The sequence below is a fragment of the Oncorhynchus tshawytscha genome, linkage group LG14 (genome assembly GCF_018296145.1).
Source record: "Oncorhynchus tshawytscha isolate Ot180627B linkage group LG14, Otsh_v2.0, whole genome shotgun sequence".
NCBI lineage: Eukaryota > Metazoa > Chordata > Actinopteri > Salmoniformes > Salmonidae > Oncorhynchus > Oncorhynchus tshawytscha.
The window spans coordinates 23,416,807-23,437,399 of NC_056442.1; the positions used below are offsets into that span (position 1 = coordinate 23,416,807).

Genomic DNA, 20,593 nt, shown 5'->3' on the forward strand with positions numbered 1-20,593 from the left:
AAATGTCAGTGAAGACACTTGCCAGTTGGCCAGCGCATGCTCGCAGTACACATCCTGGTAATCTGTCTGGTCCTGTGGCCTCGTGAATGTTGACCTGTTTAAAGGTCTAACTCATATCGGCTGCGGAGAGTGTGATCACACAGTCTTCCGGAATAGCTGGTGCTCTCATGCATGTTTCAGTGTTATTTGCCTCGAAGCGAGCATAGAAGTAGTTTAGATCATCTGGTAGGCTCGTGTCACTCTGTAGCTCTCGGGTGTGCTTCCCTTTGTAGTCTGTAATGGTTTGCAAGCCCTGCCACATTTGACGTACGTCAGCGCTGGTGTAGTACGATTCGATCTTAGTCCTGTATTGACGCATTGCCTGTTTGATGGTTCGTCGGAGGGCATAGCGGGATTTCTTATAAGCTTCCTGGTTAGAGTCCCACTCCTTGAAAGTGTTAGCTCTAGCCTTTAGCTCAGTGCGGATGTTGCCTGTAATCCATGGTTCCTGGTTGGGGTATGTATGTACTGTCACTGTGGGGACGACATCATCGATGCACTTATTGATGAAGCCAATGACTGATGTGGTGTACTCCTAAATGCCTTCGGAAGAATCCTGGAACATATTCCAGTCTGTGGTAGCAAAACAGTCCTGTAGCTTAGCATTTGTTTATCTGACCACTTTTTTATTGATCTAGTTACTGGTGCTTCCTGCTTAAATTTTTGCTTGTAAGCAGGAATCAGGATAGAATTGTAGTCAGATTTGCCAAATGGAGGGCGAGGGAGAGCTTTGTATACGTCTCTGTGTGTGGAGTGAAGGTGGTCCAGAGTTGTTTTTACTCTGGTTGCACATATATATGCATGCTGATAGAAATTTGGTCAAACGGATTTAAGTTTCCCTGCATTAAAGTCCCTGGCTATGAGGAGCGCCGTTTTCTTGATTGCTTATGGTGGAATATAGCTCATTCAATGCTGTCTTAGTACCAGCCTCTGACTGTGGTGGAATGTAAACAGCTACGAAAAATACAGATGAAAACTCAGACAGCTGTCCCTGATTGAGAACCATACCCGGCCAAAACATAGAAATAGAAAATCATAGAAACACAAAACATAGAATGCCCACCCCAACTCATGCCCTGACCAAACCAAAATCGAGACATAAAAAGGATCTCTAAGGTCAGGGCGTGGCAGTAACCCCTCCCCAAAGGTGCGGACTCCGGCCGCAAAACCTAAACCAATAGGGGAGGGTCTGGGTGGGCATCTATCCGCAGTGGCGGCTCAGGTGCGGGACGCAGACACCGCTCCACCGCTGGCTCACCCCACTTTGGTGGCATCTCTGGTGTCGGGGACCCTCGCCGCCGACCCCGGACTGGGCACCCTCGTTGCGGGCCCAGGACTGGGCTTCCTCGCTGTGGGCCCCGGACTGGGCACCCTCGCTACGGGCTCCGGACTGGGGCCCCTCGCTACGGGCTCCGGACTGGGGACCGTCGCTGAAGGCTCCAGACTGGAGACCGTCGCTGGAGGCTCCGGACTGGAGTCCGTCATTGGAGAATTCGTGACATGACTCCTCACTGGAGGCTTCCTGTCATGGATCATCATTGGAGGCTTCGTGCCATGGACCATCACTGGAAGCTTCTTGCCATGGACCATCACTGGAGGCTTCGTGCCATGGACCATCACTGGAGGCTTCATGCCATGGATCATCACTGGAGGCTTCTTGCCATGGTTCATCACTGGAGCCTTCTTGCCATGGACCATCACTGGAGGCTTCGTGCCATGGATCATCACTGGAGGCTTCGTGCCATAGATCATCACTGGAGTGGAGAGACACACAGGAGGCCTGGCTCTGGGAGCAGGCACAGGACTCACCAGGCTGGGGAGACTTATAGGAGGATTAGTTCTTAGCGCAGGCACAGGACTCACCAGGATAGGGAGACGCCCTTGGCCGAGGCACAGGATACACTGGGCCGTGGAGGCGCACTGGAGGTCTCGAGCTAAGAGCCTGCACAACCCGTCCTGGCTGGATGGTGTCCCTAGCCCGGCAGAGGCGGGGAGCTGGGATGTAGCGCACCGGGCTAAGAACGCATGCTGGAGACACCGTGCGCTCCACGGCGTAACACGGTGCCTGACCAGTATGGCGCCCGCCATGGTAAGCACGTGGAGTTGGCTCAGGTCTCCAACCTGACTTTGCCACACTCCCCGTGTGCCCCCCCCCCAAATTTGGGGGAGGGGCTGCCTCTCGGGCTTCCTTGCCAGCTGTGTTCCCTCATAGTGTCGCCTCTCAGCTTTAGCTGCTTCCAGTTTCTCCCGTGCACGGCGATACTCCCCAGCCTGCCTCCAGGGTCTTTTTCCGTCCAGGATTTCCTCCCATGACCAGGAGTCCATTACACCCTGCTCCTCCTTACCACGCTGCTTGGTCCGTTGGTGGTGGGAAGTTCTGTCACGGCTGTTGAAGGAGGAGGACCAAGGTGCAGTGTGGTAAGGCTACATATTCCTTTATTTAGAAAAAAGACGCAGAACAAAACAATAAACACTACAAAACAAACCGTGAAGCTAAAGGCTATGTGCCCTAAACAAAGTAAACTTCCCACAAAGAATGGTGGGAAAAAAGCTACCTAAGTATGGTTCCCAATCAGAGACAACGATAGACAGCTGTCCCTGATTGAGAACCATACCCGGCCAAAACATAGAAATAGAAAATCATAGAAACACAAAACATAGAATGGCCTCCAACTCACGCCCTGACCAAACCAAAATAGAGACATAAAAAGGATCTCTAAGGTCAGGGCGTGACAAATACACACAATACACACAAATCTAAAGTAAAAGAATGGAATTAAGAATAAAGAAATATTTGGACGAACAATGTCGGAGCGGCATAGACTAAATTTAGTAGAATAGAATACAGTATATACATATGAGGTGAGTAATGCAAAATATGTAAACATGATTAAAGTGACAAGTGTTCCATTTTTAAAGTGGCCGGTGATTTCAAGTCTATATATATATATAGAGGGCAGGAGCCTCTAAGGTGCTATTCAACAGTCTGATGGACTACAGATAGAAGCTGTTTTTCTGTCTGGTTCCAAGCTTTGATGCACCTGTACTGACCTCGCTTCCTGGATGATAGCGGGGTGAACAGGTAGTGGCTGGGGTGGTTGTTGTCCTTGATGATCTATTTTTGGCCTTCCTGTGACATCGGGTGCTGTAGGTGTCCTGGAGGGCAGGTAGTTTACCCCCGGTGATGGGTTGGGCAGACCGCACTACCCTCTGGAGACCCCTGTGGTTACGGGTGGTGCAGTTGCCGTACCAGGAAGTGATACAGCCCGACAGGATGCTCCCCATTGTGCATCTGTAAAACTTTTGTGAGGGTTTTAAGTGCCAAGCCAAGTTTATTCAGCCTCCTGAGGTTGAAGAGGCGCTGTTGCACCTTCTTCACCACACTCTCTGTGTGGGTGGACCATTTCAGTTTGTCAGTGATGTGTGCTCCAAGGAACATGAAACTTTCCACCTTCTCCACTGCGGTCCCGTCGATGTGGATAGGGGGTGCTCTCTCTGCAGTTTCCTGAAGCACCACACTCCCAGGGCCCTCTTCTCCTCCCTGTAGGCTGTCTCGTCATTGTTGGCCTACTACTGTTGTGTTGTCAGAAAACTTGATGATTGAATTGGAGGCGTGCGTGGCCACGTAGTCATGGAACGGGGAGTAGACCAGGGGGCTGAGCATGCACTTTGAAGATCAGCGAAGTGGAGGTGTTGTTTCCTACCTTCACCACCTGGGGGCGGCCCGTCAGGAAGTCCAGGACCCAGTTGCACAGGGCAGGGTTCAGACCCAGGGCCCCGAGCTTAATGATGAGCTTGGAGGGTACTATGGTGTTGAATGCTGTGCTATAGTCAATGAACAGCATTCTTACATAGGTATTCCTCTTGTCCAGATGGAATACGGCATTATGCAGTGCGATGGCGATAGCATCGTCTGTGGATCTATTGGGTCAGTAAGCAAATTGAAGTGGGTCTATGGTGTCAGGTAAGGTAGAGGTCATATGATTCTTGACTGGTCTCTCAAAGCACTTTATGATGACAGAAGTGAGTGTTACGGGGCGGCGATAGTCATTTAGTTCAGTTACCTATGCTTTCTTGGACACAGGAACAATGGTGGACATCTTGAAGCATGTGGGGAGCGCAGACTGAGATAGATTGAATATGTCTCTAAACACTCCAGTCAGCTGGTATGTGCATACCTTGAGGACATGGCTATGGATTTCATCTGGGCCAGCAGCCTTGCGAGGGTTAACACGCTTAAATGTCTTACTCACATCGACCACGGAGAAGGAGAGCCCACAGTCTGTGCTAGCTGGCTATGTTGGTGGCACTGTGTTATCAACAAAGAGGGCGAAAAAGGTGTTTAGCTTATCCAAGAGGGCAAAAAAGGTGTTTAGCTTATCCGAAAGAAAGAGGTCACTGTCTGCTGTGGCTGGTTTTCCCTTTGTAGTCCGTGATTGTCTGTAGACCCTGCCACATACGTCTGGTGTCTGAGCCATTGAATTGCGACTCCACTTTGTCTCTGTACTGAGGTTATCCCTTTTTGATTACCTTTAAGGAGGGAATAGCTACATTGTCTATATTCTGCCATATTCCTAGTTACCTTGCCATGGTTAAATGTGGTGGTTCGCGCTTTCAGTTTTGCGCGTTTGCTGCTATCTAGCCACAGTTTCTGGTTTGGGTAGGTTTTAATAGTCACAGTGGGTACAACATCTATACATTTCCTGATAAACTCAGTCACCGTATCTATGTGTTCACCTATATTATTCTCAGAGGCTACCTGGAACATATCCCAGTCCGCGTGATCAAAACAATCTTGAAGCATGGATTCCAATTGGTCAGACCGGCATTGAATAGTCCGTAGCACGGGTACTTCCTGTTTGAGTTTCTGCGTATAGGAAGGGAGGAGAAAAATGGAGTCCCGATCAGATTTGCTACAGTCAATGTGTTGGTAGAACTTCGGTAGTGTTTTCCTCAGATTAGCTTAGCTAGTTAAATCCTCGGCAACAATAAATGCTTCTTCAGGATATGTGGTTTTCAGTTTGCATAGAGTCCAGTGTAGTTATTTGAGGGCTGTCGTAGTATCGGCTTGAGGGGGAATATACACGGTTGTGACTATAACGGAAGAGAATTATCTTGGGAGGTAATACGGTCAGCATTTGATTATGAGGTATTCTAGGTTGGGTTTACAAAAGGACATGGGTTTCTGTATGTTATCACACTGAGTAGTTAATCATGAAACATACACCCCCGCCCTTCTTCTTCCCAGAGAAATCTTTATTCAATTCTGCGCTATGAACTGAGAACCCAACTGGCTGTATGTACTCAGACAGTATATCCCGAGAGAGCCATGTTTCTGTGAAACAGAGTATGTTACAATCCCTGATGTGTCTCTGGAAGGAGATACTCACCCTGAGCTCGTCAACTTTATTATCCAGAGACTGAACATTAGCGAGTAATATACTCGGAAGTGGTGGGTGGTGTGCATGCCTCCTGAGTCGGACTACCTCTTCTCCGCGGGTATTGTTTTGGATCAATTCAATTGTCCTGGGGGTACGAATAAAGGATCCAATTTGGGAATGTCGTATTCCTGGTCGTAATGCTGGTGAGTTACCGTCGCTCTGATATCCAAAAGTTTTTTCCGGTTGTATGTAACAACACAAATGATTTTCTAGTCTTATAATGTAAGAAATAACACACAAAAACAAAAAACTGCAAAGATGCTTAGGAGCTAGAAGCACGACTGCTCTATCTATCGGTGCCATCTTGATTATATATGACCTACATCCATCCTGCCCTGCCTCTCCAAAGTCTTCGAAAGCCAAGTGAACAAACAGATCACCGACCATTTCGAATCCCACCATACCTTCTCCGCAATGCAATCTGGTTTCCGAGCTGGTCACTGTTGGTCCTCAGCCACGCTCCTAAACGATATCATGACCGTCATCGATAAAAGACCTGTGCAGCCGTCTTCATCGACCAGGCCAAGTCTTTCGACTATGTCAATCACCGTATTCTTATCGGCAGACTCAAGAGCCTTGGTTTCTCTAATGACTGCCTCGCCTGGTTCACTAACTACTTCTCAGATAGAGATCAGTGTGTCAAATCAGAGGGCCTGTTGTCAGGACCTCCGGCAGTCTCTATGGGGGTGCCACAGGGTTCAATTCTTGGGCTGACTCTTTTCTCTGTATATATCAATGATGTCGCTCTTGCTGCGGGTGATTCTATGATCCACCTCTTTGAAGACGACACCATTCTGTATACTTTTGGCCCTTCTTTGGACACTGTTTTAACAAACCTCCAAACGAGCTTCAACCCCATACAACACTCCTTCCGTGGCTTCCAACTGCTCTTAAATGCTAGTAAAATGAAATGCATACTCTTCAACCGATCGCTGCCCCCACCCACCCGCCTGACTAGCATCACTACTCTGGACGGTTTTGATTTAGAATATGTGGAGAACTATAAATAACTTGGTGTCTGGCTAGACTGTAAGCTCTCCTTTCAGACTCACATTAAGCATCTCCAATCCAAAGTTAAATCTAGAATCAGCTTTCTATTCCACAACAAAGCCTCCTTCACTCATGCTGCCAAACATACCCTCGTAAAACTGACCATCCTGCCGATCCTTGACTTTGGCGATGTCATTTACAAAATAGCCTCCAACAGTCTACTCAACAAATTGGATCACAGTGCCATTCATTTTGTCACCGAAGCCCCATATACTATCCACCACTGCGACCTGTATGCTCTCGTTGGCTGGTCTTCGCTACATATTCGTCACCAAACCCACTGGCTCCAGGTCATCTATAAGTCTTTGCTAGGTAAAGCTCTGCCTTATCTCAGTTCACTGGTCACCATAGCAACACCCACCTGTAGCACACGCTCCAGCAGGTATATTTCACTGGTCATCACCAAAACCAACACCTCCTTTGGCTGCCTTTCCTTCCAGATATCTGCTGCCAATGATTGTAACGAATTGCAAAAATCACTGAAGTTGGAGAGTTATATCTCCCTCACTAACTTTAAGCGTCAGCTGTCAGAGCAGGTTACCGATTGCTGCAGCTGTACACAGCCCATCTGTAAATAGCCCATCCAACCAAGTCCCCAGATTTGTTTTTGTTTTTCTGCTCTTTTGCACACCAGTATTTCTACCTGCACATCCTCATCTGCACATATCATTCCAGTGTAAATTGCTCAATTGTAATTACTTCGCCACTATTGGCCTATTTATTGCCTTACCCCCTTACTTCATTTGCCCACACTGTATACAGATTTTTCTATTGTGTTATTGACTGTACAATTGTTTATCCCATGTGTAACTCTGTGTTGTTTTTGTCGCACTGCTTTGCTTTTGTCACACCATGGCCATATAGAGCCTTTTATTCTCTATTTTGGTTAGGCCAGGGTGTGACTAGGGTGGGCATTCTAGTTTCTTTATTTCTACATTTTGGCCAGGTATGGTTCTCAATCAGGGACAGCTGTCTATCGTTGTCTCTGATTGGGAATCATACTTAGGCAGCCTTTTTCCCACCTGTGTTTTGTGGGTAGTTGTTTTCTGTATAGTTTATTCACCTTACAGAACTGTTTTGTTTTTTTCACTTTGTTATTTTGTTCAAGTGTTTTGGTTAATAAAGAATCATGAACACGTACCATGCTGCGTTTTGGTCCGATCCTCATAACGACGTGAGCCGTGACAGCTTTATCATGGCCAGGTCGCAGTTGTAAATAAGAACTTGTTCTCAACTGGCCTACCTGGTTAAATAAAGGTGAAATAAAATAAATAATATCTGGGACTAAATACGCGATACAAGGTCTCAGCTTTGAGAGAAGAAGCCTTGTCAGGTATCAGTCAGTCACATGCAGGAATCAACGTTAATGATGAATAATGAATTATGTAAATCATGGTTATATAACTTGTATGTGTAGCAGTATATAAGGACTGAAAGGGAACCCCCTTTTCAGAGTTTTCATTGGGCTTATATTGATTTTGTGAACCTCTCCGGGCCGTGATAATAAAGATTGCTTAATTTACTTTGAATTTGAGTCCTTAGTGGTGAATTTCCACAACAATGGCTATGTTTTCTAGGATGTTGACTAATCAATATCATAATGTATAATTAGAGGATTTATAAAGGAGACAGACAACATCAAAGGGTCTTTAATATTTTTTTATTATTATAGGAGTACAAATAACTGAAATGCACATCAGTAATAGACACAGTGGTTGTTCTTTGAGTCTTTTGACCACAGGAGTTCACAATTTCAAATCTGATATTTAAATACTGTACTTAAAAAAGTAGTTAGGCCTATGCTATCAAAACAGGCCAATGTAGCCTGAAGACACTGTGTTGTGTTGCAATAAAAATGCATGTTGGTCGAGTCACCATTCATTTTCTTGCACTTTGTTTTCCCTGAAATTTGTTGCTCTTATTTTCCCTTATTTTCTGCTCTTGTGTAACCAAATAAATCATGTATTTTTTCAACATGAACCACTGGTAAAACTACATAGGTTAAAACACATAAAAACATCAACATCGTGATTTGGTCTGAAATAAAAGCTACCTTCACAGACACGTCTTAACTACACACACAGCTGAGGACATTGTGCAAAATAAAGACATACAATTAAGTGCCAGAAATGCAGACAAAATAAGACTAGTTCATAAATAAAAAAATAAAAAAGAATGGACCATTTTTACCATGCCAGCCACAAGCACAAACGTAGGAGTTTGATAAACAAGACATCGTTTTTTTTGTTGAACAGAATAAACAGAATTGATTTTGAAACAACAAACAACAAAAAGACTAAGAAAAATGACACTGGCAAACTAATTTGTCTGTGGGTTCAGTCGGTGCCCTATTGGACAGTGATCTAGGTGGCCGGGCGGTGATATGTGGGGTTGGTTGCAGAATTCCTGACATTGTCAGATTGTCATCTGAAAGAACAGGTGATTCAATCTACTGTCCAATTAAGTCTAATGTAATTTGTTACCATATTACCTGGAGTTATATCTCATAGGATCCCTATGAACACCACTGTTTCAGGGTAAAGTGCCTATTTAGACTTTCACTGAGGCATAAGGCACCTTGGAGGAGGTCGCCCAGTCGTAGCCCCTCACAGCCTCTTGCAGTTCTGGGGAACGGGAAGGGTAAAGTTGCAGGCATTGATGCTGACCCTCCGTCTGCCCTGGCTATCTACCACAGGGGATAAGGTCTGGTTCAGGCTCACCTGGGTGTTGCTGAAGGAAGTGATACGTCCACTGCCAGCAATCTGCAGGTTCACAGTGGTAGCATAGCTAGTCTTTAGAGTCCTGCTGGCTGCCTGCATTGAGGAGGTGTCCTCTGGCTTTGGCTCACTCCTGTGAGGGTACTGGATGGGCGCACCCGTGTCAGGGGATGGGGAGGCCCGAGGCACATAGGCACAGATCAGGTGGCTCCGGCAACTGTCCTCCCCAAGGTCTGGGTCACCCCATTCATCCTGAGGCCAGACAGGGGAGGTCGGAGCACTCTGGTCAGGGCTGTCCCCACTGTCATACTTGGTCAGGAGTTCTCGCACGTCGGGCCAGGCAATGCTGGTGAAGTGTTGCTCGCCGTGGGTGCTCTTCCCAGGGGCCAGTCTGACAGGGGACAAGGCCCCGGGGCTGATGCAGGATGGGGAGCCACTGTAGGAGCAGGATCCCCCTCGGGGGCTTATCAACCCAGACTCCTGCTCCGCACCCACAGACCTGCGCCCTTCGCTCTCTCCCCAAGACCCCCTCCCATTCCTGACTGGACTGGGTGGTCGGTCAGCCAGGCTAAGGAAGGGCAGGCTGCTTCCCTTGGTCCTCCGTAGGTTCTGAGAATGGGTTGGAGAGCATGGGGAGAAACCAGATGGGGGAGGGGAGGTGGTGCTGGAGCTTCTCTGAATGGAGGGGGGATAAACATCTATCCATGTGGGTGAGGCAATGGAGGAGAAAGGAAATGCCAATTTGGCATTCCGCGGCTGAGGAGTGGCGACTCCCCAGACATTGGCAGGAACCCCAATGGGCGGAGGGGAGGTTATGCCTGAAGAGCAGGCTGAGGAGGCCCTGGGGAGCTCCAGGGAGAGGCCCAGGTGATTGAAGGGGCAAGCCCCTCCTGCCCGGGTGCTTCTAGGGTTGGGGGGCTTGTTCATCAGGGGGCCTGTATGATTCTGGACTGGGGGAGGGGAGCAGATCCTGCTGAATGGAGATGGGGAGGGAGAAGGGGACGGGGACTGCACTCGTGAGCTGGGCTCCGAGACAGAGAAGGGCCTTGCCACCCTGTTGAGAGTGTGAGTAGAACCACTCCAAAGAGGATCATGGGGATGGGGTATACTATTGGCACTCGCTAACGGTGGCTTCCGGTGATTCGCGACCCATCCTCCGTTAGTGGTGTTATTGTTATTATTGTTGTTACTGTTTCCATTCAAACCAATATGGCGTGGCTGGTGTAGGACAGCAGGCCTGGGCCGTGGAGAGGCAGAGGAAAAGGCGGTGTGATGCAGGCTGACTGGGGGGGTTGGGGAGACTGAGTGCTGGCTGCGATACGGTGGGGGGACAGGGCTGGGGCTGGGGTTGCGCATGGGCTGGAGCGGACTGAAGTAGACCGGAGAGGGGAAGGGGGACACTTAGGTGGCTGGCTCCCATCTCTGGTGTAGGAAGCATGGGCATAGCCAGGACTCAGAGGGGGGCCGCTAGGGCCAGAGGTGAGTTTGGGGGAGGGAGACCTCATCCTGAGTGGGGATGCAGTGGGAGCGGGAGCCAGAGGGGCTGGACTGTCTGGGTGAGGGGTGGCATGGTCCTGGAGGCGAGTGTTCTTCTTGGCAAGACTCTGGCTGATGGACTGGCTGATGCAGGAGGCAGCCAGGGACTTGGTCAAGGCAGAAGGGGTGGGAGAGGAGAACGGGAGTCCCCTGATGGGGGAGGGAGAGTGCTGGTAGAGACTGGGGCTGAAGGCAGAGGGGGGCTTGGCATCCATGGGTTGGCCAATGCCTGGAAGCATGGTGGCTGATCTCTCCAGTGAGGGCTGGGAGGAAGGCCGTCTGACGGGGGACAACCCAGAGGCATGGATGGATGGGAGTGATGGATCCTGACCTGGCTCTCTGGACCTCAGTGGAGAAGGTGGTAGTCTATAACCAAAGGAAAGCATAGAGAAGAGGAAATTAATAGACTTCATTAATCAGTCCCTCCAGGATTCTGTGATTTGTTATGCAAAATCAACAATTTCACACACAATATGCGAGGGGTTGCAAATTTTTACCAATCACTGCACTATTTCAGCATAGAAAAACCAAATCATCACAATATTATCGCATAGAACTGACCTATCAACGCAGTACAAAAAGAGTGCTCGGAATTTCAACCAATCATTGCACATTCACCACATAATATGTTTCAATCAAGCCACATGTTAACAAACTGTTTTCCTCGTCAGTGCATTTTCGCTACAAATTCAACTAAATCATCGCATATTGCCATGCATATTATCACTAAAAATCCCTGTGAAACCCTGGAGGGACTGATTAATGCCACTGCCACAAAACTTGGCTTGAGGAGAAGCAGAATTGAGAGGAGAGGAGAGGAGTGCAGGCAGCGATTACTCAGTCTTGTGAAAATAAGCTACATTGATAGTACGTTTGTACATTTGTATATGCAATTTGAGCTCTTAGCTGCAATGTACACAAAATAAAATAAAACAATTTATTTTTTAATATACAGTCAAATAGGAACTGTTGAACATTTTCCCACTCGATACGACCTGGACATTCATGACAAAACACAGGTATTTCCATGTCAGGGGCCTTCTCACATACTTTGCATCTACAGTGCCTTCAGAAACTATTCACACCCCTTGACTTTTTTCACATTTTGTTGTGTTCCAGCCTGAATTTAAAATTGATCAAATGTAGATTTTGTGTAACTGGCCTACACACAATACCCCATAATATACAAGTGGAATTATGTGTTTGCAAATTAATACAAAATGAAAAGTTGAAATGTCTTGAGCTAATAAGTATTCAAACCCTTAAATAAGTTCAGGGGTAAAAATCTGCTTAACAAGTCACACAATAAGTTGCATGGACTAATAGTGTGCAATAATAGTGTTTAACATGATTTCAATGATCTGTAAAGTCCCTAAATTGAGCTGTGAATTTCTAACACAGATTCAACCACAAAGCCTAGGGAGGTTTTCCAATGCTTCGCAAAAAGCACCTATTGGTAGTTGGATAAAAAATAAATAAAAAGCAGACATCAACTATCCCTTTGAGCATGGTGAAGTTATTAATTACACTTTGAATGGTGTATCAATACACCCAGTCACTACAAAGATACAGGCGTCCTTCCTAACTCAGTTGCCGGAGAGGAAAGAAACCACTCAGGGATTTGGTGATTTAACAGAGTTTAAGGGCTGTGATAAGAGAATATTGTAGTTACTCCACAATACTAACCTAAATGACAGAGTGAAAAGAAGGAAGCCTGTACAGAATACAAAGTATTTCAAAACATGCATCCTGTTTGCAATAAGGCACTAAAGTCACACTGCAAAAAATGTGGATAAGAAATTAACTTTATGTCCTGAATACAAAGTGTTATGTTTGGGGAAAATCCAACACAACACATCACTGAGTACCAGTCTTCATATTTTCAAGCATGGTGGCTGCATCATGTTATGGGTAGACTTGTCATCGGAAAGCACAAGGGAGTAAAAAAAAAAGTAAACGGAATAGAGCTAAGCACAAGCAAAACCCTGGAGGAAAATCTAATTCAGTCTGATTTCCAAAGACACTGAGACAAATTCACCTTTCAGCAGGACAATAACCTAAAACACTGGAGTTGCTTACCAAGACAACATTGAATGTTCCTGAGTGGCTTCTGGATTGGATTGGATTCTAACATCTATTGACTCAGAGGTATGAATACTTACTTAAATTGGATATTTCTGTATTTCATTTTTTATAAATTTGCTAAACTTTCTAAAAACGTATTCACTTTGTGATTATGGGGTGCTGTGTGTAGATGGGTGAGAGAAAAATATATTTTAATCCATTTTGAATTTGGGCTGTAACACAACTAAATGTGGAATAAGTCAAGAGGTATGAATACTTTATGAAGGCACTGTACTACTCCATCTACTCTGTGAATAACACTGTTTTATCTGATTCATAGAATTTCTTTCGGAACTCTTAGTGGAGAAATAGGAAACAGTATTTGCACACTTCCGGTCAGAGGCGCATTCCTTTAATCTTTCTCCAGTTTTACATTTTGGCCCCCCATTACCTTCACAAATCGGTTTAGGGTATGTAGTAGATTCAGCCTATTATTCTACAAGAACTCTTAGTGGAAGAATGAAGCTATGGACCAGTGAAACTGTGTTACTACTGTATTAAGCCCCATTAAATACTGTACCTTTGGCTGGGGAGTGTGGCGTTGTTTGATCCGTTCCAACTCATAGGGAGGCTCCTTCTGCCCTTGGTAGTGGGCAGGTGCAGGTTGGGTGGTCTTTGGCTGGTGAACTTAGGCAGACAGTCAGAGGACTGCACCCCTGGCGGAGGTGTAGGCATCAGGCTTTGGAGCGATGACCATGGACGGGGAACCATGTCCCCCTCTTTTCCTTTGGAATCCTCTGGGACTTGACTCTCCTTGACTCTCTGACCAGATGTATGTGTGCCTTGCATGGGTTCAGTCATAGGCGACTGAGTGGGACTCCACACTAAGGGGTTTGACCCCTCAGTTAGCCCAGAGATGGACCTCTGTTGTGTGGGAGATGTGTCGGAGATGTGAGAGGAAATCTTTGGTGCCGCAGGTGAAACATCCCGATCATCTAGAGTGCCATCTTGTGACTTGGCTTTGGTGGATTCAGCTTCGCTTTGATGACCAGGGGCCATCTGGGGTGAGCTCCCCCTCTCAGCCCCACCGGCCACATAAGGCGGCATTATCTTGGTGTTTAAACTGGCTTCGTCTGGCTTCACCACCTGGCTTGTCTCTGGTTCAGTTGGAGCCTGCTGTTGAATGGTCTTCAGCAGCTCCTCTGCAGCTCCAACCCCTGGAGACCTGTCTTTGTTCCCAAATGGGCCTGCTAAAGAGGCTGCTGCTACCCCCAGAGCAGGATCTTCCCTAATGGAGTACAGATTATGTCCTTTCTGCTCTGCCCAAGTCCTGCTGAGATTCACAGACCTCTCTGGGGTCCTTGGATAACCATCAGCTGGAAACTCCATCCCTACCCCTTGGATGGGGCCTTCCTGGACTGGAGAAGCCCTCTTGGGGTGAAGCCTCCGCATCTCAGCTCCTGAGATTACTTCCTCAGACTGGTTCTCCATAAGCTTCCCCTCCAGAGCAGTAGTCACTACCTCCTCAGGCCTAACCTGAGAGGTTTTTGGTGGGGTAGTCAGAGGGGAGGAGGGGGGAGAGGCAATGGATGTGGATTCCAGGTTGGAAACACTGTCCCTGGGTCCGGTCAGGGCACAGCTGTTCTCCTGCTGGCGGTAGGTGGGGGACAGCTGTTCACTGATAAGGATGTGGCCAAAGAGCTGGGGTTCTGAGGAAACTGAAGTCATCTCCTGGCAGCCTGTAAATTAAAAAAAAAAAAATCAGCCTAAACACTGTCATTCACTGATAAACATTATGGAGGCTTTGCATGTCATGTTTTATTTGTTGTGTTTCCTGACCAACCATATCAAGGCTTTACTTTCACTATCAAACATGGTAAATCACAGTTTATATGTGTTCTTCCATTATTTAGCAGTGCTTACTAAAACAACTCATATTCAACAATAAGACACCAACAAGTCTTTACATATCCTCACCACTACACTATCTAATCAAATCATAGCCATTTATACAGGATGCTAAAGGTACTGACCAGTGGAATGGCTCTGAGCTCGTTTTACTGTAATCTTCTCCTCCTGATGCTGCTGTGGCGGCTGGGCCTGAGGAGGGACGCTGTGCCTGGTGGTGACGGTCCACGGTGCATGACCCACACACACCCTCTTGTGGTGAAGTGGCACCTTCATGATGCTGGCCTTGGCGCTGTACATTCGAGCCAGCATTTGAACTTTACTGAGGATTCTCTCTGAGTTCTCCACCAGACATGGATCACCAGGGCTGGCCTCGAACAGGCCTATCCCCGCCACGTCTGCGACCGCTGCCCCCTCGTACATGGTCCGGCTGGAGGACACCATCTTACAGTGGCGGGACCAGCGGCCCACCTTGATCTGGCTGGGTAGGCCCTCTAGGTTCCCAGTGAGGGAGCTCCTGTCTCTGATTCTACCCCACCCAGCCTGGGACATTGGGGCGGTCTTACTGTCATGAAGACCTGTAGGTGGAGGGACAGTGGAGTCTTTCTGGGCCTCTTTAGGTTCTGTGTCCGGATCACTTGGACTTGGTTTGTGGCCATTGATTACCTGCTGGTCTTTTGTGATCACTTTGGCTGCTTCGTCGCTGAATGAGGGCTCTTTGGTGATGTCTGTTGACAGGTTTGGTATGATTTCCCTCTCTGTGCTAACAGGGGCTCCTACTTTCTCCTTCTCTTTCCAATCCTTCATCAGCTCTTTGCAGGGCAGCTCACTCCCTGGCTCAAACCTGCTACATTTTTCCAGAGCAGGCTCACCCTGACCTGGTGCCTGGCTGTGGTCTTCCTGGGAACCAGCAGCAGAAGTGGAGGAACAATCTGGGCTGAGGGCTCCCTCTCCCTGGTCAGGCACTGACGGAAGAGGAGAGGGGAGCTCTGACTCAGGCTCTGGTTCTGCCCCCCCATCGGAGCGCCCGCTCTCCGAGTCACACAGGCTGTCCTGGTGGCCAAAGACAGCAAAGTGGGACACGGAGTCTTTGACCAGGCCGGTGGGGATGATGAGGGAGAAGCTGTTTCTCCTGGGGGTGGGGCTGCTGTCACCTTCTCCTGCTTCTCCTGCCTCGGCCTCAGCCGCCTCGTAGTAGCTGCGGATCTTCTCGATGATCTGCCTGTCTGACTTGGTGAGCTGGGTCTCTTTCTTGGGCGCCAGAGGGCTCTGTACAGTGTGCTCTGGGACAGAGAGAGGAGCTTCTGGGGGCTTGTCCTTGTTGGGGAGGTCAGAGCAGAGTTCCTTCTCCCTCTCTCTTTCGTCTGGGAGGTTCACAGGAGACAGTGGCGTCGAGGTTTCGAACGTTTGCTCGTCCTCCACCTCTGATGCATTTCTTTCCCCAACTGTCCCGGTTTCTTTGGCTGATGTGCTCTCCTCCTGAGGCCTCTCATCTATAACATCAGCTGGCAAAGGTGTTAACTCTCCCTCTTCACAACCACCCTCCTCTGAGGATTCCCTGGACAGACATGGTGGAAGAGTTTGGTCTTCCATTTTGGTTCTGCTCCCCTCCAGTTGCACTGTTATCTCCTCTGGACTATTGGGATGGGGGACTTGCGACTCGTAAGTCTCCTCCGTAGGGGAAGCAAGCAGCAGGTAATTTCCTTGCTGAGCAAGTGGACATGGATGTGGCTCAGTTGCTGGGTCCTCCAGAGACTCATCCAGGGGTGAATCCTGTGGAGAGACAGAAACAGACACAAAAAAAGTCAGTCATCCCTGCATCTCCTACTATACGTACATGGGGAAGTAATGCAGCACTAAATTGATAGCTCATAAAACTAGTCACTAACGTCTAGTGACTAGACAAGTGACACAGGTTGCTTCAAATCCATGGCAGCTGTTTAATAGTGTGTGAATTGTGAAAGAGAGTATAGCCTACCCATACTATGTCAGGCTTGAGTTCGGCCATGCCCTCTCGCACGCGGCTCTGGTTAATGAACTGCATGATCTCCTCGGTGATGGAGAGGGTGGGCGGGGCGCTCAGGGGGGGTAGGTCCTCTTCTTCTAGGCCCAGGCAGGGGTCCGGACGCTCTGCCTCAGCCTCCACCTCCATCACAGAGGAGGCCAGGGTGTTGGTGCTGCCTGAGAATCCCAGGCTATCTGCCCCAGGACACAGCTCCCCCTCGCTGCCAGCCTGTGGAGATGGACATGAACATAAACACTGAGATGGAGAATGTCAGGAAGGGAAGGTGTACTACTCATGTACTATTCTTGCAAATGAGATATCATCTGATGTGTATGACAGTTGTGGGTGGATAGGGGCAAAACCAGTCTGAATCAAGCTTACCTTTAAAGAGACTGGATTCCATGAGAAGATAGGAATGGTTGGGGGAAACAAACAAGGGTGTGTTTACTTTCCATTAAAAACGTACACACTACAAGGAAACAAGATAAACAAGAATCCTTTAAGAAAATTCTCACCATGATATGCTGTTTCCAAGTCTTTAGTTGGAGCTGGAAAGAAACAGCCATAAGCATTTAAGAATGAGTCATTTCCAATTATTACATTTATGAATTCATATTTTCAAGCTCTGTATGTTTAGTCCAAGTCCTGTGCAGTGAGTGATTCCTCTCTAGGCCCTTGTTCATAAAGCGTCTTAGAGTAGGAGTGCTGATCTAGGATCAGGTCCTCCTTGTCCATATAATCTGATTCAAATATGATCTAAAAGGCAAAACTGATCCTTGATAAGCATTTCTGCTTTGAGGCTCTTGATGTATGTGGACCCTGGGCCTATATCCACAAAGTGTCACAGAGTAGGAATGCTGATCTAGGATCTGTCCAGATAATCTTATTCATTCTGATCTAAAAGGCTAAACTGATCCTAGATCAGCACTCCTACTCTGAGACGCTTTGTGGACAGGTCCTGGTCTATAGACTTGAAGTCTCACCAGACTGCCTCCTGCCACGGCGATAGGACAGGTTCCCCTCCAGCAGCAGGGGAAGGCTCTTCTTGGCCTTCTCTGGGGTGTAGATGAACTCTGGGGGCTCTGGACACACACACACACACCCACCCACACACACACCCACCCACCCACACACACACACACACACACACACACACACACACAGAATTAATTTAACTCAACAAACACAGACCAGACAGGCACATGGCAAAATGGCTATAAAGAAGAAGCCATCACCCTCATCCAACTTTGGGGTAAAAAAAAATATGCTTAAAACCAGTAAAGTCGTTGACACACAAATTAGACACTAGGTGCATTACAGGTAAGAATGGCTTGTCCTGACCTGATTGGCGTCTCCCTCGATGGTATTCATCGCATCTTGGAGATGATTTTTTTAAACGATCCTGATCAAACTGAGGAGCTGTGAAAAATAAATGGCGAGTTACTGAGTTGTGCATGATTGTAAACTGTGCACAATTGGTGTCAAATACAGTGTAAATTGAAAGTGCAAGGTGTAGGTGTAAGAACGTATGATGGTTTGAAATGACATGAAACTCACATTGACAGAAGTTGTCACCGAGTACCTGCCTTGCCTGAAAAATACATTGGGGTATTTCAACGATTGCTCAACCTGTGACAGTGTTTGCGGTAACTATAAACAGCCACAAGGTGGCTGCACATCCTAACAGAGTGATTACAATATTCTCTGTTTCAGTTTAGCCACAGCCTTCAGTGGTATATTGGCTGAAAAGTATTGCCATTCATATCGGCAACATTTACAGTAATGTACAATAAGCCTTACCTTCTGGGGTAGAGAGGCAAGATGGTTCTCCACTATCAGCCTCTTGAGGTAGTGCAGCCAAAGGCGTTTCTCCTCCTGGTTTTTGGTCTGTAACATGGGTAGGAGGGTAGTTCAAGTACACTGGCCTGACAATACAATGTCCTGTTCTTTGATAGTGGTTCACTTGTAATTTGATAGTGGTTTACTCGTACCTGTACAATGTGCTGCTGTTTGGGGATGGTCTGATCGGACACCTTAAAACACAGGGGGTCCTTCATGGTTTCTACGAGAAGAAGGTTACAGCACTGAATGGAGAGGAGGGTAGAGAGATGAGGGAAAGGGGAGAGTGAAAGACGAGAGGAACAACAGTGGAGGGGAAATAAGGGTGTCAGTCAGTACATGATAGAAAATCAAACAACAAAAACATGCTACTTTTTTGATTGGTGTAGGCGTCATCTCTAATGATACATGCTCCTAGCATTTACAGAAACACAATAATCTGATCAATTCATTCCGGTGTCCGCGAGTCACTCACAAATATGTGGGTGCTGTAGATGAAATGCTCCAGCCTCTTTTTAGCGATAAGCAGCATCTTGTCGAAGAGGAAGAATGCCCTCTCCTTCTTGACCCGTTGAACCCTGAAGGCGCCCTCCAACACCAGCTCCCCAAAGCCACTCAGGTCTGGACCTGTCCAGTTGGTCAACAAGCTCTCAACCTCCTGCCAGAGTCAAAAGAAAAACAGTGTTTGTGTTAACCTCAGCTTGACCTCTGATCTTCAAAAACAGTGTTTGTGTTAACCTCAGCTTGACCTCTGATCTTCAAAAACAGTAGTCGAGACTGAGGTGTCCAAAGACCTCCAGATGTAGTGGAGACTGAGGTGTCCAAAGACCTCTGCAACCTCTAACCTCTTTTGACTTTTAACCTCTGACCTCTACAGCCAGTTCAGGGTCATAGATTATGATCAGCAACAAAAGCTAACTTCTTTGTTATATTTTCAATGACAACAGCTGTAGTGAGTGACTGGGCAGAGCCTGACTGGTGGTCCATACCTGCAGCCTGACGGCGTGGTCCTGCTTCCTCTTCATATCGTTGATGTACCAGGCCACGGCTGTCATGGTGATGATGGCATCCTCCACTACCTCGTAGCCAGGGTCACTTTTATCAAAGTGTTTGGCCAGCTCCTGCCACACGGGGGCGATAGTGAGGTTAGGTTTCTATTACGCTTCGATCACACCGTCAGTGTCATTGCATTTTGGTACACCAGAATTACACTCATTTCCAATGAAACGCTGCGTTTGCCTTGTAGCATTGCGTTGCAGAGGCAGTTGCAGTGCGTTCGGTGTAATGCATATGTTGGATTTATTGAATACGTCAAACTGTATGTGTAGACGGCTTGACAGAAATGGTAGCAGAAGGGGAATGTTAAGCGTTTGTTACATACACATCCAGATAATACTGTCGGTGTGTTCGAAGCGTTAGTGTCAGTATAACGAGAAGGGGGTAGCTGCAGCTCAATATGGCGACCGGAGTATGGACGAGTGGGTGTGTCGAAAGGAAAGGAGTAACAAGGCAACTACTGTACCGCAAGAGTTTGAACTTCTGTTTTGAAGCCAGAGGATGAGTCTGGGTTGTATTTCACTGTTAGTTTTACACCAGTAATTTAACATGTTCGGTTATAAAACTGACGATTGTTTATTTTTTAAATTAAAAGTACTGATCATGCGTGTGTTCTTACTGTGACTGCCACCCTAACGTTGGCTACTAGGCAACTCCATCCCACACCGTTGCGGGACAGTAGTGTTTGGCAAGTGAGAGCGAAGGGCATTGTGCCTCTGTGTTTTTGCCGACTGTATGTATGTATCAAGGTGACATCTAAATGGTTTTCAATAGGAGTTATTTCTTGTGTAGGCTGCTATCCTACTTGAAATAAAATCATAGGAGGTAAAAAATATATATATATAAATGGCCACGTTAGCTGCTCAGTGGGAAGCACCTCATATCGGCAAGCAGTCAATGAAGGGATTCGATTATCTGGCCCGGGTGTGATTAAGATG

At 47.3% G+C, this 20,593-nt stretch overlaps 1 protein-coding gene across 2 annotated transcripts in view; it reads right to left on the minus strand.

The window, feature by feature from the left end:
- Positions 1-8,171: 8,171 nt before the first annotated feature.
- plekhg2 (pleckstrin homology domain containing, family G (with RhoGef domain) member 2) overlaps positions 8,172-20,593 on the minus strand; it is a 54,238-nt gene continuing 41,816 nt past the window's right edge. For both annotated transcript variants that reach the window (XM_024444618.2, XM_024444617.2), the window contains 13 exons: positions 19,589-19,720; positions 19,075-19,257; positions 18,752-18,844; positions 18,561-18,647; positions 18,318-18,351; positions 18,102-18,179; positions 17,744-17,842; positions 17,276-17,308; positions 17,142-17,152; positions 16,734-16,988; positions 14,881-16,528; positions 13,428-14,586; positions 8,172-11,149 (listed from right to left, as the gene is read on the minus strand). In XM_024444618.2, the coding sequence (XP_024300386.2) occupies positions 10,447-11,149; positions 13,428-14,586; positions 14,881-16,528; positions 16,734-16,988; positions 17,142-17,152; positions 17,276-17,308; positions 17,744-17,842; positions 18,102-18,179; positions 18,318-18,351; positions 18,561-18,647; positions 18,752-18,844; positions 19,075-19,257; positions 19,589-19,720 (4,515 nt within the window). In that variant the 3' untranslated portion in view covers positions 8,172-10,446. The remainder of the gene's footprint in view (positions 11,150-13,427; positions 14,587-14,880; positions 16,529-16,733; positions 16,989-17,141; positions 17,153-17,275; positions 17,309-17,743; positions 17,843-18,101; positions 18,180-18,317; positions 18,352-18,560; positions 18,648-18,751; positions 18,845-19,074; positions 19,258-19,588; positions 19,721-20,593) is intronic.